Source organism: Amphiprion ocellaris, chromosome 17 (assembly GCF_022539595.1).
Source record: "Amphiprion ocellaris isolate individual 3 ecotype Okinawa chromosome 17, ASM2253959v1, whole genome shotgun sequence".
NCBI classification, from domain to species: domain Eukaryota; kingdom Metazoa; phylum Chordata; class Actinopteri; family Pomacentridae; genus Amphiprion; species Amphiprion ocellaris.
The window spans coordinates 33,678,132-33,696,442 of NC_072782.1; the positions used below are offsets into that span (position 1 = coordinate 33,678,132).

Below are 18,311 nucleotides of genomic sequence, written 5' to 3' on the forward strand. Positions count from 1 at the left end.
ATGACGCAGCTGGCGGAAGCGGCGCGGCAGACGGTGAAGAGTTGCGGAGACACCGACTTACTTCTGCTTCTTTTCTTCTCCTGTTTTATTTTATTAGAACCGGTTTAGTTTCGTGTTTCTGAAGCGGAACGGAGGAAGAAAAGACGAGCAGTTCCCGCGTCATTTCCAGGTAAACTCAACACCTGTTTTCGTGTTTTAGTAGCTCTGTCAGTGACCTCTGCTACCCACTAGCACACTGTGGCTACTGCACCAAACTCCATAGAAAAATAGGGCACTTTACGGGTTTTTGCTCTTGTACCTAAAACATACATACAGGAGTCAAGAACTTGTGATTGTTCCAGAACCGGACCGGTGTTGTAGTAAATTCGGCTGGATGTGTTTCACCTGCAGGGCCCTTATTCCCAGAAAGCCTGGCTCTTATTCATCTGGTTTAACCGCATCTCCTCTCTCTGTTCAGCTCCGACAAACTGATAGGATTTAAAAGGAGTCCGGTTCTAAGGTGATTACCAGCAGTGACTGGTGGATGTCGTGCACGCCGACTGACAGAGCGGTTCGTGCGCTGTCAGAAGAGGTGCAAGTTTAAGTCGTCCGCGTGCACGCAAACGCGCGCTCGCAAGGCGGCATCAACTTGGCAGGTTTTTGCTTGGAGGCTGGTTACCTGAACTGGCATCACTGAGCTGGAAATGAAGCAGAACCAGTCCAGAACCAGTCCAGAACAATGGAGGCAGTGTGAGAGGAGGAAATAATAATAACCCAGAGCTCAGAGGAACAAGGAAGTCCTCCAACACTCAGATAAACATTTCAGAGATGACAGAGTCTGGATCTGATAACAGATAAACGCTTTGATTAACTCTCAGTCCCCTTTAATCAGGATCTGATTAGACCTGGACCCAAACCTCAGATTAAACCCAAACCTCAGATTAGACCTGGACCCAAACCTCTGATTAAACCCAAACCTCAGAAGAACTCAAATCCTCCCAGTTTAATTCCTCCCAGTTTAAACCTCCAGTTTAAATCCTCCCAGTTTAATTCCTCCCAGTTTAAACCTCCAGTAGGGCTGGGCGATATGGCCTAAAAAAAAAATCTCCGATTTTTTCACAAAAAATCCCGATTCACGATTTATCCGATTTTTTTTTTATTTTTTAACCCCCTACCTAATCTCTGCATGCTGGAGTCCAGTCTACTTAATGCAAATGAGCTGCAGCCCTCTCCGGGTAAACACACCTGATCACAGCTGGAAATGCGCAGCATGTGGCATGCTGGTCCAGTTGCGGTGCGTTTTTACCTGGAGAGGGCTGCAGCTCATTTGCATAAAGTAGACTGACTTCTACTTTATGCAAATTGGATGCGGCGTGCGGAGATTCCACACATCGTGAAACTGTCCTCAAACTTCTAAACTAGGCGTCGGTGACCTAAAACAAGGACAGATTCAGCTGCTGCAGATTATTTCTCGCTTCAAATGCTTTCAGAAATACTTTTCGCTGACGTGTTTTTTGAAATAAAAAGGAAATTTGCGGCCGAGCCACTGTGTTTATCATCTGCCGGACTGTCCAGCTGAAAGCTCGGTCACATGACCACACAACGCCCTGCTGTTGCTCAGCGCTGTCATTCAATTCAATTTTATTTATATATCGCCAATTACAGTCAAATTGTCTCGAGACGCTTTAGAGAACCCATATGCCTGAATCCCCAGAGCAAGCCAAAAGGCGACAGTGGCAAGGAAAACACCCTTTTAACAGGGAAAAAAACCTTGAGCAGAACCCGGCTCTAATGTGGGGGAACCATCTGCTGCTGGCCGGGTGGGTTGAGAGGGACAGAAGAGGTAGAGAGGTAGAGATAGAGGTAGAGGGGAAGAGGTAGGGGGATAGAGATGGAGGGGTAGAGGTAGAGAGGTGGGGGGGGACACAAGGACCATAAAACACACAGTATAATACATGCATGATAAGACAGATGATACATGCAAAGTACAACTAACGTGGAAACTAATTATAGTTTACTGCTATGGTGTATGGCTCTGGTATTAAATATACTACATATATAGCAGGTGGTAAATTCAAAAATATGTAGACGAGCAAATCAAGTATAGTGATGGCAATGCAGAGTAGATTGGTGGAAATGGGCAGCTGGAGGTGGGAGAACCACCACACATCTGAAGCATCCAGCTCTGGGATCAGGGACACTTGGAGAAAGGACACAGAAAGAAACAAAGTGAGTGTAATGCAACAATGGTATATATAGTAAATACATAGGTAGTTAGAGAAGGGCTCAGTGCATCCAGAGAGGTTCCCCAGCAGTCTAGGCCTATAGCAGCAGAACTAGGGGCAAACTAAAGGGACGTCAAGAGGGGAAGTCAGTTTTGCAAATGAAGACACCAGCTCACCCCGTCAGGGTCCCCCAGTCAGCCCTAACTATAAGCTTTGTCAAAAAGGAAGGTTTTAAGCCTGGTCTTAAAATTAGAGAGGGTGTCCGCCTCCGGAACCCAAACTGGGAGCTGGTTCCACAGGAGAGGAGCTGATAACTGAAGGCTCTGCCTCCCATTCTACTTTTAGAGAGAAGTTACAGGTCACTCCTCCAAGTAAGCCTGCAGTCTGAGAGCGAAGAGTTCTGCTAGGATAATATGGTACTATCAGGTCTTTAAGATATGATGGAGATTGGTTGTTAAGAGCTTTATATGTCAGAAGAAGGATTTTGAATTCTATTCTACATTTAACAGGGAGCCAATAAAGAGAAACCAATATAGGAGAAATATGATCTCTCTTGCTAACTCCCGTCAGTACTCTGGCTGCAGCATTTTGGATCAGCTGTAGATGTTTCAGAGAGCTTTTGGGACAACCTGATAATAAGGAATTACAGTAGTCAAGCCTAGAAGTAACAAATGCATGGACTAGTTTTTCTGCATCACTCTGAGACAGGATGTTCCTGATTTTCACAATATTTCTCAGGTGGAAAAAGGAAGTCCTACAGATTTGTTTTATGTGTGAGTTAAAGGACATGTCCTGGTCAAAGATAACACCGAGGTTCCTCACAGTAGTACTGGAGGCCAATGTAATGCCATCCAGAGTAACTATATGCTTTGAAAGCAATTTTCTAAGATGTTTGGGGCCAAATACAATGACTTCAGTCTGGTCTGAATTTAGTAGTAGGAAATTATAGGTCATCCAGGTCTTTATGTCCTTAAGACAATCTTGCAGTCTAGCTAGCTGATTAGTTTCATTTGGCTTCATAGATAAATACAATTGAGTGCCGTCAGCATAACAATGGAAATTAATACAGTGCTTCCTAATAATATTGCCTAAGGGAAGCATGTATAATATGAACAGTATTGGTCCTAAGACAGAACCCTGAGGAACTCCATGATTAACCCTAGTATGCTCAGAAGAGTCATTGTTGACATGCACAAACTGGAACCTGTCTGATAAGTAGGATTTAAACCAGTCCAGTGCTGTCCCTTTAATGCCAATAGAATGTTCTAGTCGCTGTAATAAAAGTTTGTGGTCGATTGTATCGAATGCTGCACTAAGGTCCAATAAAATAAGTATAGAGACCAGTCCATTATCTGACGCTATGAGAAGGTCATTAGTAACTTTCACCAGAGCTGTTTCTGTGCTATGATGCACTCTGAAGCCTGACTGAAACTCTTCAAACAAGCTATTCCTTTGTAAATGTTCACATAATTGATTAGCAACTGTTCTTTCCAGAATTTTGGAGAGAAATTGGAGGTTGGAAACTGGTCTATAGTTGGCTAAAACATCTGGATCTAGAGTGGGCTTTTTAAGTAAAGGTTTGATTACAACAACCTTAAAAGCCTGTGGTACATAGCCTGTTACTAGACCTGTGACCATGTTGTGGTCCGCTAGTGACCGCCCGCCGTCCGTGGGATTTTCAGATGCGGTGCGTTGCCGTGCGGGAAACTCGCATCTAGTGGACACGAGCCTTTAGATCTGCGCCGCTCGCCGCCATGTTGTTTGTGTATCAAGCACGGGGGGGAGGGGGGCGCACTCTGAACTACGGGAGCCCAGTGGGAAGGTGTTGGTGGCGGATGCTGATGAGAAAATCAATTTTCATTAAAACACATCGACATTAAGTACAAACTCGAATTAATCCAGTTTAAATCCTCCCAGTTTAAACCTCCCAGTTTAAACCTCCAGTTTAAATCCTCCCAGTTTAAACCTCCAGTTTAAATCCTCCCAGCTTAAACCTCCAGCTTAAACCTCCAGTTTAAATCCTCCCAGTTTAAACCTCCAGTTTAAATCCTCCCAGTTTAAATCCTCCCAGTTTAAACCCTCCCAGTTTAAATCCTCCCAGTTTAAATCCTCCCAGTTTAAATCCTCCCAGTTTAAACCTCCAGTTTAAATCCTCCCAGGTTAAGCCTCCAGTTTAAATCTCCAGTTTAAATCCTCCCAGTTTAAATCCTCCCAGTTTAAATCCTCCCAGTTTAAACCTCCAGTTTAAATCCTCCCAGTTTAAATCCTCCCAGTTTAAATCCTCCCAGTTTAAACCTCCAGTTTAAATCCTCCCAGTTTAAACCTCCAGTTTAAATCCTCCCAGTTTAAATCCTCCCAGTTTAAACCTCCAGTTTAAATCCTCCCAGTTTAAACCCTCCCAGTTTAAACCTCCAGTTTAAATCCTCCCAGTTTAAACCTCCAGTTTAAATCCTCACAGTTAACATCCTCCCAGTTTAAATCCTCCCAGTTTAAACCCTCCCAGTTTAAACCCTCCCAGGTTAAGCCTCCAGTTTAAATCTCCAGTTTAAATCCTTCCAGTTTAAACCTTCAGTTTCAATCCTCCCAGTTTAAATCCTCCCAGTTTAAATCCTCCCAGTTTAAATCCTCCCAGTTTAAACCTCCAGTTTAAATCCTTCCAGTTTAAACCTCCAGTTTGAGGCCATAAAGCTGTATCCATAAAATCCAACTTGATAAACGTCTGAAGACGACAGCGGCTCAGTGTCAAAGGTCAGGGCTGCTGTGCTCTGATTGGCTGCTGAGACAGGTGTCAGACACCTGGAGGATGGTGTACGTATCAGAGCCAATCAGCAGTGACCTTGACCCAGTAGGTGATCATCCAATCAGGTGACTGATTGATCAGTAGGTCAGCAGTCAGGTGTTGGCTTGACTCAGCTTCCTTATTACTAGTTGTTCATTTATTAATTATTATTAGTTATTAATTATTAGTTGTTATTTATTAGTTATTGTTTATTAATTTTTATTTCTTAGTTACTAATGTACAGCATCTGTATTTCATTAAACAGTCTGAGGGACCGTTTGTTCTGCTGTTTGATTACAGAACCAAAGGAGAACCACACAAACCAGCACTTATTATTAGGTTATTATTAGGTTATTTGTCCTGTTTTTATTCTAGCATCCAGTTAGATGATTTAATCTAATCTGTTCTTATTTTAGATGATGTAATCTGTTTTTGTTTAATCTGTTTTTATTGAATCTGTTTTTATTTTAGATGATGTAACCTGTTTTTTTTTATCTGTTTTTATTTTAGATTATTTAATCTGTTTTCATTTAATCAGTTTTTGTTTTAGATGATGTAATCTGTTTTTAAGTCCCTGGTGGTTCTGCAGGTCCAGACGGTCTGGTTCTTGTATCAGAGTCCTGGTTCTGAACAGAACCACCTCCGTGTTCTAAACTAAGACTGATGCTGACTCGCAACAGGACATGTGTTGCCGACGGCATCAGACGGTCTTCTCGTTAATCTTAACGACGCTGTGATCTAATTGGCCAACAGCAGACGGCAGCTCAGAGCGCTCTGATTGGTCAGTTGTGCCTCTCATAGCCTCGGGGCTTGACAGCCAATCAGATTACAACAGGGTGTCTGCTTGGTGATGTCACACTGTTACCGTGGTTACAGCTCTGCAGCGGGCTGGTTGATGTCACCAGCGTTCAGTCTGAGTGTGTGTTTGGACGAGTCGACATCAGCGAGAGGAGAGTCTGCAGGCGTGTTCAGGTGTGTGTTCAGGCGTGTGTGTTTAGGCGTGTGTTCAGGTGTGCAGACGTGTTCAGGTGTGTGTTCAGGTGTGTTTTCAGGCGTGTTCAGGCGTGTGTTCAGGTGCATTTTCAGGCGTGTGTTCAGACGTATGTTCAGGCGTGTGTTCAGACGTGTTCAAGCTTGTTCAGGCATGCAGACGTGTTCAGGTGTGTTTTCAGGCATGTTCAGGTGCATGATCAGGCATGTTCAGGCATCTTCAGATGTGCTCAGGTGTGTTTTCAGGCGTGTTCAGGGGCGTGTTCAGACATGTGTTCTGGTGCGTTTTCAGTCGTGTTCAGATGTGCTCAGGTGTGCAGACGTGTTCAGGTGTGTTTTCAGGCGTGTTCAGGCGCGTGTTCAGACGTGTGTTCTGGTGCGTTTTCAGGCGTGTTCAGGTGCATGATCAGGCATGTTCAGATGTGCTCAGATGTGCAGACGTGTTCAGGTGTGTTTTCATGCGTGTTCAGGTGTGTTCAGGCATGTGTTCAGATGTATTCAGTTGTGTTCAGGTTTGTGCTGCTGCTTGTATCTTTCTATTAATGCCTGTTCCCTGGATGTGGTTCTGGTTTAAACCTTTAAGGTCCTTCTGGGTCCCTGTAACGTTGGGAGGAGGTCAGGACTACTAGCGACGATGGACGGAGACACCAGGACCAATTTTTCTGTTAAAAATTTTGCCACCCTTGTATATATTGTAAATAAAACTGCTGTAACAATGTAAATTTCCCCTGGAGTGGGGAGAAATAAAGAACTTTATCTTATCTTATTGTTCACACTAGGATACATCCCATAATACTGCTGGTTATAGACACTAGGGTACATCCCATAATACTGATGGTTACAGACACTAGGATTCATCCCATAATACTGCTGGTTATATACACTAGGATATATCCCATAATACTGCTGGTTATAGACACTAGGATCCATCCCATAATACTGCTGGCTACAGACACTAGGATCCATCCCATAATACTGCTGGTTATAGACACTAGGATCCATCCCATAATACTGCTGGTTACAGACACTAGGATACATCCCATAATACTGCTGGTTATAGACACTAGGATCCATCCCATAATACTGCTGGCTACAGACACTAGGATCCATCCCATAATACTGATGGTTATAGACACTAGGATCCATCCCATAATAATGCTGGTTACAGACACTAGGATACATCCCATAATACTGCTGGTTATATACACTAGGATATATCCCATAATACTGCTGGTTATAGACACTAGGATCCATCCCATAATACTGCTGGTTATAGACACTAGGATCCATCCCATAATACTGCTGGTTACAGACACTAGGATCCATCCCATAATACTGATGGTTATAGACACTAGGATCCATCCCATAATACTGCTGGTTATAGACACTAGGGTACATCCCATAATACTGCTGGTTATATACACTAGGATATATCCCATAATACTGCTGGTTACAGACACTAGGATCCATCCCATAATACTGCTGGTTACAGACATCAGGATCCATCCCATAATACTGCTGGCTACAGACACCAGGATCCATCCCATAATACTGATGGTTATAGACACTAGGATCCATCCCATAATACTGCTGGTTATATACACTAGGATATATCCCATAATACTGCTGGTTATAGACACCAGGATCCATCCCATAATACTGCTGGCTACAGACACTAGGATCCATCCCATAATACTGATGGTTATAGACACTAGGATCCATCCCATAATACTGCTGGTTATATACACTAGGATCCATCCCATAATACTCCTGGGTACAGACACTAGGATCCATCCCATAATACTGCTGGGTACAGACACTAGAATACATCCCATAATACTGCTGGTTATAGACACTAGGGTACATCCCATAATACTGTTGGTTATAGACACTAGGGTACATCCCATAATGCTGCTGGTTATAGACACTGGGATCCATCCCATAATACTGATGGTTACAGACACTGGGATCCATCCCATAATACTGCTGGTTACAGACACTAGGATACATCCCATAATACTGATGGTGACACTAGGATCCATCCCATAATACTGATGGTTATAAACACTAGGATGCATCCCATAATACTGCTGGTTTTGTTTCCGTAGCGATGGATCACATGAGCCACAGCGGCATGGACCACACCCACCACCAGCATCACACTATGGCCACGCCCACCAGCAGCGGCCACGACCACAGGGGAGGAGGAGGAGAAGATGGGGGCCACGGGGGCCACGGGGACCACGGCGGCATGGTGAGGGGCGGGGCTTATGACGTACCTGAGGTCCCTGCAGGTGTTACCGTGCTAACGTTAGCTGTCGTTGCCTAGGTGATGACCTTCTACTTCGGCTACACCAACGTGGAGCTGCTGTTCCCTGGGCTGCTCATCAACTCACCTGGAGGTCAGCGGGAGGGAGGAAGGGGCGGGGCTTACACCTGACACGTATGTTCTGTCTACCTGTACCTGAACGTTGCCCGTCCTCTCGTCCAATCAGGGATGGTCGCGGCCTGCATCGGCGTCTTCCTATTGGCCGTCCTGTACGAGGGGCTGAAGATCGGCCGTGAGGTTCTGCTGCGGCGCAGTCAGGTCAACGTGCGCTACAACTCCATGCCGCTGCCAGGGGCTGATGGGACGGTGCTGATGGAGACGCACAAGACGGTCGGGTATGTGGCTATGCTATGCTAATGCTATGCTAATGCTATGCTAATGCTATGCTAATGCTATGCTAATGCTATGCTAATGCTATGCTAATGCTAATTGTGCTAGCAGAGCAGAAGGAAGCTAACAGGGAGTGTTTTAACCCTCACGTCGTCCTGCAGGTCAAATTGACCCGTTTTAAAGTTTGAAAATGTGAAGAAAAAAAGTATTTTACTGTGAAACTTCTGATGTCCACATTTTCAACATTTTGGGGAAATCTTTGAACATTTTTTGGTGGAAAAAAAAAGACATGTTAAAAAAAATGTTTCTTTAAGAACATTCACAAAAAAAATCAACCAAAATCCAGAAGTGCTACAAGTTTTACTGATATATATGGAATCACTTTATATATTTTATGGATTTTTTTGGAACATTTTTACTCATTTTTTGAAAATATTTACAAGAATTTCTTGCCAAATTTGGGGGATTTTTTTAAAATAAACTTTGAAGGGAAACTTTTAATTTTCTTCCTGAAGGTTTTGCACATTTTCTGAAATCTGGGGAATTTTTTTGCTGAATTTTTGGATTTTTTTTTTCACACAAGAAAGTAATATTTTTTGGTGCCCATAAATGAAGACAACAGTTAATAACCTGAACCCAAACTATGGTTTTGTGAATAATAACATTTAATGACAGGAACTTGATGTCATTTTAGTTTTAAAAAGTTCCAGTACACTTGTTTTTAGAGAAAATCTAGATTTTTGTGTGAATAGCTGAAACTTTTGTCTCAGTAGGTGAATTATAGTCTGACAGTTCTGCATGCAACATAAGACTGAAAAAAATCTGTTAAATAACATTGTTTGAAAATTCACAATCAAAGAAGTTTTTACTGTGTAGTCTGACAGAAACTCTATTTTATAAACATTTGCTGCGACATTGAAAAGTTTTATTTTGAAAATGTTCCGGTTTAAAATACTAACATTGAAGCGTTTTATTTTGAAAATGTTCCGGTTTAAAATACTGACGTTGAAGCGTTTTATTTTGAAAATGTTCCGGTTTAAAATACTGACGTTGAAGCGTTTTATTTTGAAAATGTTCCAGTTTAAAATACTGATGTGGACGATTGCCAACCAATCAGAGCAGCTCCAGTGTGGAGTCAGTCTGAGATGACGAATTAGAACAGTTTTGAAATAAAAGTTCTTATGATGCGTTTCCTGCCTGCTCCGTGATTGATAGCTGCTTGGAGGGGGTGGAGCTTCCTGTTGAAACAAAGTCCCGCCTCTCCAGGTTGTCTCCCAGGTAATGGTCCTTTGTCCTGGTTCTGGTGCTGGTTCTGGTCTAGGTCTGGTGATAGTATGTGTTTTTCTGGGATACGTGCTTTCCATATATTTTCTTTAGCTCAAGAATGTTAAACAACATGAAACCATATGTTGAAACGTTTACTTTAGCTATCATCTATCACAGGTTGACCTGTGAGTTAACCTATGGGGACTAGGGACCTCCTGGCTCCCTCTTTCTCTCTTTCTTCTTCTCACGCGATGTATCTTAATGTATGCCAGATGTTGAAACCTATAAAGATCTAGTCATTGTAACTCTCTTCATTCATTCACCGCATGATGCTTGAATCACGAGCTCGTCCGTAGTAAATGTACTCTTAATTTGATCTACCTGTGTCATCTCTTCATTGATGAACATCCACCTTCAGATCAACATCATTTCAGTCTGGTCCTGGTTCAGATCTAGGTCTGGTTCTGGTCTGGGTCTGATGCTAGTTCTGGTTCTGGTGCTGGTGCTGATTCTGGTCTAGGTCTGGTTCTGGTCTAGGCCTGGCTCTGGTTCTGGTTTAGGTCTAGGTCTGGTTCTGGTTCTGGTCCTGGGTCTGGTCTGGTTCTGGTCCTGGTCTGGGTAACTCTGATCAGCCTGTTCAGACGGATATTGATCACTGATCAGTGAATTGGTAATGAGTGTCGGCAGGTTCTGATTGGAGGACATCTTTGCTTCTTCGGTGGTATTAACCCTTTGATGCCCCCCAAGGTTCACCTTTGACTAGGGCTGGACCCGAATATTCGGTCGTGGCGCGTGAACGGTATTCGTCCCGTCAGTTCGCCCGACGTGTTCCCCCATCAGATATTAGGATATGAACCGATCCTAATCCCCCACTCCCTCCACCACCCCTCCACCCCCCACCCCCGCCAGACGTTGCGAAGCGAACCCAAATATTCGGGTATTTGTCATTAATCGGGGCCGAATATCCGGGGCCCAGAAACTGCTATTCGGGCCAGCCCTACTTTTGACCCCTGGGGGGCATCAAAGGGTTAATTCTGGTCGCTGTGGTGGAATCCAGCGTGACTTCCTGTTTCCTGCTAACCAGCTCTTTGGGAGTTTATTGATGCTAACAGTTGGTAAAGTAGCTACTGATGCTAATGCTAACCCTACACTGTAGTATGGGAACACAGCTAAAGGCAAGCTAGCTAACGCTAACCCTACACTGTAATATGGGAACACAGCTAAAGGCTAGCTAGCTAATGCTAACCCTACACTGTAGTATGGGAAGACGGCTAAAGGTTAGCTAGCTAATCCAGCTACAGAAATGAAGGCTACTGCTAACGGCTAGCACAACATTTAGCTTCTTTACTGTTAGCATCGTTTACGTTGTGGCTCTCTGATTAAAGCTACAATGCTAATTAAGAGTTCTAATAATAAGTAGTCACTGTAACATTAGCATCTACATTACTAATGCTAGTAGTACTACATCTACATTATTAATGGTAGTAGTACTACAAACACTACAGTCTACATTACTAATGTAGTAGTACTACAAACACTACAGTCTACATTACTAATGATGGTAGTACTACAAACACTACAGTCTACATTACTAATGGTAGTAGTACTACAAACACTAAAGTCTACATTACTCATGGTAGTAGTACTACAAACACTAACATCTACATTACTAATGGTAGTAGTACTACAAACGCTAAAGTCTACATTACTAATGGTCGTAGTACTACAAACACTAACATTTACATACTAATGGTAGTAGTACTACAAACACTACCATCTACATACTAATGGTAGTAGTACTACAAACACTAAAGTCTACATTACTAACGGTAGTAGTACTACAAACACTAACATCTACATACTAATATTAGTAGTACTACAAACACTACCATCTACATACTAATGGTAGTAGTACTACAAACACTAAAGTCTACATTACTAATGGTAGCAGTACTACAAACGCTACAGTCTACATTACTAATTGTAGTAGTACTACAAACATTAAAGTCTACATTACTAATGGTAGTAGTACTACAAACACTACAGTCTACATTTCTAATGGTAGTAGTGCTACAAACACTAAAGTCTACATGGTAGTAGTACTACAAACACTACAGTCTACATTACTAATGGTAGTAGTACTACAAACACTAAAGTCTACATTACTAATGGTAGTAGTACTACAAACACTACAGTCTACATTACTAATGGTAGTAGTACTACAAACACTAACATCTACATTACTAATGGTAATAGTACTATAAACACTAACATCTACATAACTAATGGTAGTAGTACTACAAACACTAAAGTCTACATTACTAATGGTAGTAGTACTACAAACACTACAGTCTACATTACTAATGGTAGTAGTGCTACAAACACTAAAGTCTACATGGTAGTAGTACTACAAACACTAACATCTACATTACTAATGGTAGTAGTACTACAAACGCTAAAGTCTACATTACTAATGGTCGTAGTACTACAAACACTAACATTTCCATACTAATGGTAGTAGTACTACAAACACTACCATCTACATACTAATGGTAGTAGTACTACAAACACTAAAGTCTACATTACTAATGGTAGTAGTACTACAAACACTAACATCTACATACTAATATTAGTAGTACTACAAACACTACCATCTACATACTAATGGTAGTAGTACTACAAACACTAAAGTCTACGTTAGTAATGGTAGCAGTACTACAAACACTACAGTCTACATTACTAATTGTAGTATTACTACAAACATTAAAGTCTACATTACTAATGGTAGTAGTACTACAAACACTACAGTCTACATTACTAATGGTAGTAGTGCTACAAACACTAAAGTCTACATGGTAGTAGTACTACAAACACTACAGTCTACATTACTAATGGTAGTAGTACTACAAACACTACAGTCTACATTACTAATGGTAGTAGTACTACAAACACTAACATCTACATTACTAATGGTAATAGTACTATAAACACTAACATCTACATAACTAATGGTAGTAGTACTACAAACACTAAAGTCTACATTACTAATGGTAGTAGTACTACAAACACTACAGTCTACATTACTAATGATGGTAGTACTACAAACACTACAGTCTACATTACTAATGGTAGTAGTACTACAAACACTAACATCTACATACTAATGGTAGTAGTACTACAAACGCTAAAGTCTACATTACTAATGGTAGTAGTACTACAAACACTAACATCTACATTACTAATGGTAGTAGTACTACAAACACTAACATCTACATTACTAATGGTAGTAGTACTACAAACACTAACATCTACATACTAATGGTAGTAGTACTACAAACACTACAGTCTACATTACTAATGGTAGTAGTACTACAAACACTAAAGTCTACATTACTAATGGTAGTAGTACTACGAACACTACAGTCTACATTACTAATGGTAGTAGTACTACAAACACTAAAGTCTACATTACTCATGGTAGTAGTACTACAAACAATACAGTCTACATTACTAATGGTAGTAGTACTACAAACACTAACATCTACATTACTAATGGTAGTAGTACTACAAACACTAACATCTACATATTAATGGTAGTAGTACTACAAACACTAACATCTACATTACTAATGGTAGTAGTACTACAAACACTAACATCTACATACTAATATTAGTAGTACTACAAACACTACCATCTACATACTAATGGTAGTAGTACTACAAACACTAAAGTCTACATTACTAATGGTAGTAGTACTACAAACACTACAGTCTACATTACTAATGGTAGTAGTACTACAAACACTAAAGTCTACATTACTCATGGTAGTAGTACTACAAACAATACAGTCTACATTACTAATGGTAGTAGTACTACAAACACTACAGTCTACATTACTAATGATGGTAGTACTACAAACACTACAGTCTACATTACTAATGGTAGTAGTACTACAAACACTACAGTCTACATTACTAATGGTAGTAGTACTACAAACACTAAAGTCTACATTACTCATGGTAGTAGTACTACAAACAATACAGTCTACATTACTAATGGTAGTAGTACTACAAACACTACAGTCTACATTACTAATGATGGTAGTACTACAAACACTACAGTCTACATTACTAATGGTAGTAGTACTACAAACACTACAGTCTACATTACTAATGATGGTAGTACTACAAACGCTAAAGTCTACATTACTAATGGTAGTAGTACTACAAACACTAACATCTACATTACTAATGGTAGTAGTACTACAAACACTAACATCTACATTACTAATGGTAGTAGTACTACAAACACTAACATCTACATACTAATGGTAGTAGTACTACAAACACTACAGTCTACATTACTAATGGTAGTAGTACTACAAACACTAAAGTCTACATTACTAATGGTAGTAGTACTACGAACACTACAGTCTACATTACTAATGGTAGTAGTACTACAAACACTAAAGTCTACATTACTCATGGTAGTAGTACTACAAACAATACAGTCTACATTACTAATGGTAGTAGTACTACAAACACTAACATCTACATTACTAATGGTAGTAGTACTACAAACACTAACATCTACATATTAATGGTAGTAGTACTACAAACACTAACATCTACATTACTAATGGTAGTAGTACTACAAACACTAACATCTACATACTAATATTAGTAGTACTACAAACACTACCATCTACATACTAATGGTAGTAGTACTACAAACACTAAAGTCTACATTACTAATGGTAGTAGTACTACAAACACTACAGTCTACATTACTAATGGTAGTAGTACTACAAACACTAAAGTCTACATTACTCATGGTAGTAGTACTACAAACAATACAGTCTACATTACTAATGGTAGTAGTACTACAAACACTAACATCTACATTACTAATGGTAGTAGTACTACAAACACTAACATCTACATATTAATGGTAGTAGTACTACAAACACTAACATCTACATTACTAATGGTAGTAGTACTACAAACACTACCATCTACATACTAATGGTAGTAGTACTACAAACACTAAAGTCTACATTACTAATGGTAGTAGTGCTACAAACACTACAGTCTACATTACTAATGGTTGTAGTACTACAAACACTAAAGTCTACATTACTAATGGTAGTAGTACTACAAAAGCTAAAGTCTACATTACTAATGGTAGTAGTACTACAAACACTAACATCTACATTACTAATGGTAGTAGTACTACAAACGCTAAAGTCTACATTACTAATGGTCGTAGTACTACAAACACTAACATTTCCATACTAATGGTAGTAGTACTACAAACACTACCATCTACATACTAATGGTAGTAGTACTACAAACACTAAAGTCTACATTACTAATGGTAGTAGTACTACAAACACTAACATCTACATACTAATATTAGTAGTACTACAAACACTACCATCTACATACTAATGGTAGTAGTACTACAAACACTAAAGTCTACATTACTAATGGTAGTAGTAATACCAACACTAACACCTACATACTAATGGTAGTAGTACTACAAACACTAACATCTACATTGCTAGTGCTAATCCTTGTTAAAAGTGTGATGCTAACAGAAATGCTAACCAATGTCTTTCCTTCCTACCAGGCAGCGGATGCTAAGCCCCGCCCACTTCCTGCAGACGCTGCTCCACATTATCCAGGTGGTCGTCAGCTACTTCTTGATGCTTGTCTTCATGACCTACAACGGCTACCTGTGCATCGCCGTGGCGATTGGCGCCGGCATGGGCTACTTCCTGTTCAGCTGGCGGAAGGCGGTCGTGGTCGACATCACTGAGCACTGCCATTAGCTAGCGTGCTAGTTAGCATCACGTCTGCTGATCACAATCGATTAACGCTAACTAACACCTCACCCTGCTAGCATGCTAGCCGTATGCTAGCATGAGTAAAACAAAGTTAGCTCGTAAACTGACACACTAAATTACAAATGTTACCAGGTAACCACGGTAACCCCAGTCACACCGTAGGTTAGCTTACATGCTAACAAAGTTAATCCTTAAAAACATCGCAAATGTTTCTTCTGTGGACTTCCTGTTGGAGAGTCAGCTAGCCAATCAGAGCTCGGCTCCCTTCAGAGGTTTCTGATAGGCCAAATCTATTTGTTTGTTGTTTTTTTTTTGTGCCATGACAACTGGACTCGTTAGCATACGTAGCTTTAGAAGAGCCACCAATCAGGACGCAGGATTATTTCTTGGATCAGGCGACGTTAAAATCCGTCTTCATGAATCGGTTGCTGCTGATTCATCGACCGATCAGATGAAAATAAAGATTAAAACAGAGAAGAGTTCTAACTTCTCCTGTGTTTGGTTTAGTTTGAGTCTGTAAATGTATAAACACAGAACCATTTTAAAATCATATATCCAGAGCTGAGCCATCAGACGTTTGATGGAGATCATCCTAGAAACACCTCCAGGATCCTTTTTAAAGAACCCATCATGAACCTGTTGAAGATAGAAGGTTCTCTGGCCTTAAAGCCGCCACCTGCTGCCTTACTGTAGCCTCACATCCTGCTGGGGGCGCTCTAACGCTCTGCTTCAGTCTGTGTGTCGTAGGAACGTCTTTACTGTCGTGCTTTTTACTTTACTGGAGTGGAGTCACATCGAGGGGGCGGAGTCTGATGGTGGACCAATGAGATGCAGGGACAGATGGTTACTGGAGTTCTGTTCAGATAAACTTCTCTATGATCTGCTTCTAGAACAGCGCCTCCTGGTGAGCCCCCTGGTGGAAGAACATGAAGTTTTATGATGTCAAACGTCTGTGAAGGAAACGGTTTTATCTGGACTTTAGCGTGTTTTAAATGTCACAAATGCTGGAATCAATAAAAAGTGAATTAAGTAGAAGCTCTTTGTCGGCTCCTTTCTAACAGAAAACAGAAACATAATGAATGGGACATAATGGGACACGTTTTCATCTTAACCCTCATAACTCCATCAGGTTCTCAGACGTTTCTAGAAACGTCTTCCAGGACTTGTGTACTTCAGTGATTTTATATGATCACTAAAGTACACAAGTTATGGTTTAAATGCAGAGCTTACGGCTTTAAAGGATGATTTCACTCAAAATATACTTAGAATTTAAAAAGTTTTTTCAAGGAGTTTTCCACTTTCAGTTTGATCCCAGCAAGTTTGTCAACAAAGGCGGAGGCTGCACTTTCAGGACCACATTGAGTATTCCACACAAAGTACTACTTCATATCCTACCTAAGATTTTAAAGGTTTGCTTCACCCAAATAGCACTAAGACCTTTGTGAAGCAACATGAAATTTATTCGCCTTTACGCATTGCGTTTCGAGACATGCTTTTATTCTGAAGGAGATGTGCACCGATCCACGGAAGTGAAGTATTCTGTGAGTGCCGTGAAATTGTTAGTTATCGTTTGTCTTAGTTGATGAAGTTCTGAATACCTGTTCCATGAAGAAGCCTGGAATTAATTCCGTAAGAACCTGTATTTGGACAAATTGTGTAATTATCAGGTAAAACATAATATGTCAGGGCCTTTGTGGTGTCGAGATCTCAAACAGCACAATCTGAAAGGTTGGAAAGAGGCGATACACACGGACAACTCTGGAGGGAGATTTATATTTTAGTGGTGAGACGCGATTTAAAAAATCTAATTAATTACAGGCTTTGTAATTAATTGATCGCAATTAATTGCAGTTTTGTCAAATAGCAATATTTGACACAATAAGTGAAGTTTTTCAATTCAAATAAAATTGTGGTTGACAGTTGAATCAATGAATAGACATATACGTGTTTATAATTTAAATTTTATTCTAAAACAGGAAAATGGGACATATAGAAAAAAGTGATTTTGATGACTTAAAGCCTGAATTTAGTTGTTTTTTCCACTGTATGGCACATAAAATCAGCATAAGTAGTTCAAGGAGCTTCAGAAAGTTGAAAATCCAGAGATTCATTCTGTTTTCATCTTTTCTGGATCTGATAAATGGTGTAATTTTGATGGTTCTTTTTATAGGAATATCAATTTTTATTTATGTCATTTTTTTATAAGCAAAAATTTTATAATTAAGTTATTAAAAGAGACATTTTTGTTGTTTAGGTTATTCCTCCTCCAAGGAGGCAGAGCCTTGATGGAGTAAAAACTTAAACCACAAAAATGTTTCATTTCTATTTATCTGCATTTTTCATCTGTCTGCTACATTCACAGATTAATGCAAATCTAAGTGCAATTATAGCGATTTTATTCAACATTTTAAGACTTTCTGTAAACACAAGCACTGTCTAGAAAAGTGGTCTATTATGGGATGGCTACACCGTTAGCATGACTCGTAGCTAACGTTAGCTCTGGTGCTAACAGCAACATGTTTTACATTGAGGTGATACCGTCGGCTTGAAGTGACGCAGTGATC

At 40.4% G+C, this 18,311-nt stretch overlaps 1 protein-coding gene across 2 annotated transcripts; it reads left to right on the forward strand.

Moving 5' to 3' along the window:
* On the forward strand, positions 1-16,782 carry slc31a1 (solute carrier family 31 member 1). Of its 2 annotated transcripts, XM_055019453.1 has the most exons (6): positions 1-169; positions 8,082-8,227; positions 8,303-8,375; positions 8,469-8,637; positions 9,848-9,910; positions 15,531-16,782. In XM_055019453.1, exons 2-6 carry the CDS (start codon positions 8,084-8,086, stop codon positions 15,730-15,732), a joined length of 651 nt encoding a protein of 216 aa, XP_054875428.1. In that variant the 5' UTR covers positions 1-169; positions 8,082-8,083; the 3' UTR covers positions 15,733-16,782. The 2 variants fall into 2 exon arrangements, with proteins under 2 accessions (XP_054875428.1, XP_023119631.1); XM_023263863.3 differs by lacking the exon at positions 9,848-9,910 and having other exon boundaries at positions 7-169.
* The last annotated feature ends 1,529 nt before the right edge of the window (positions 16,783-18,311 follow it).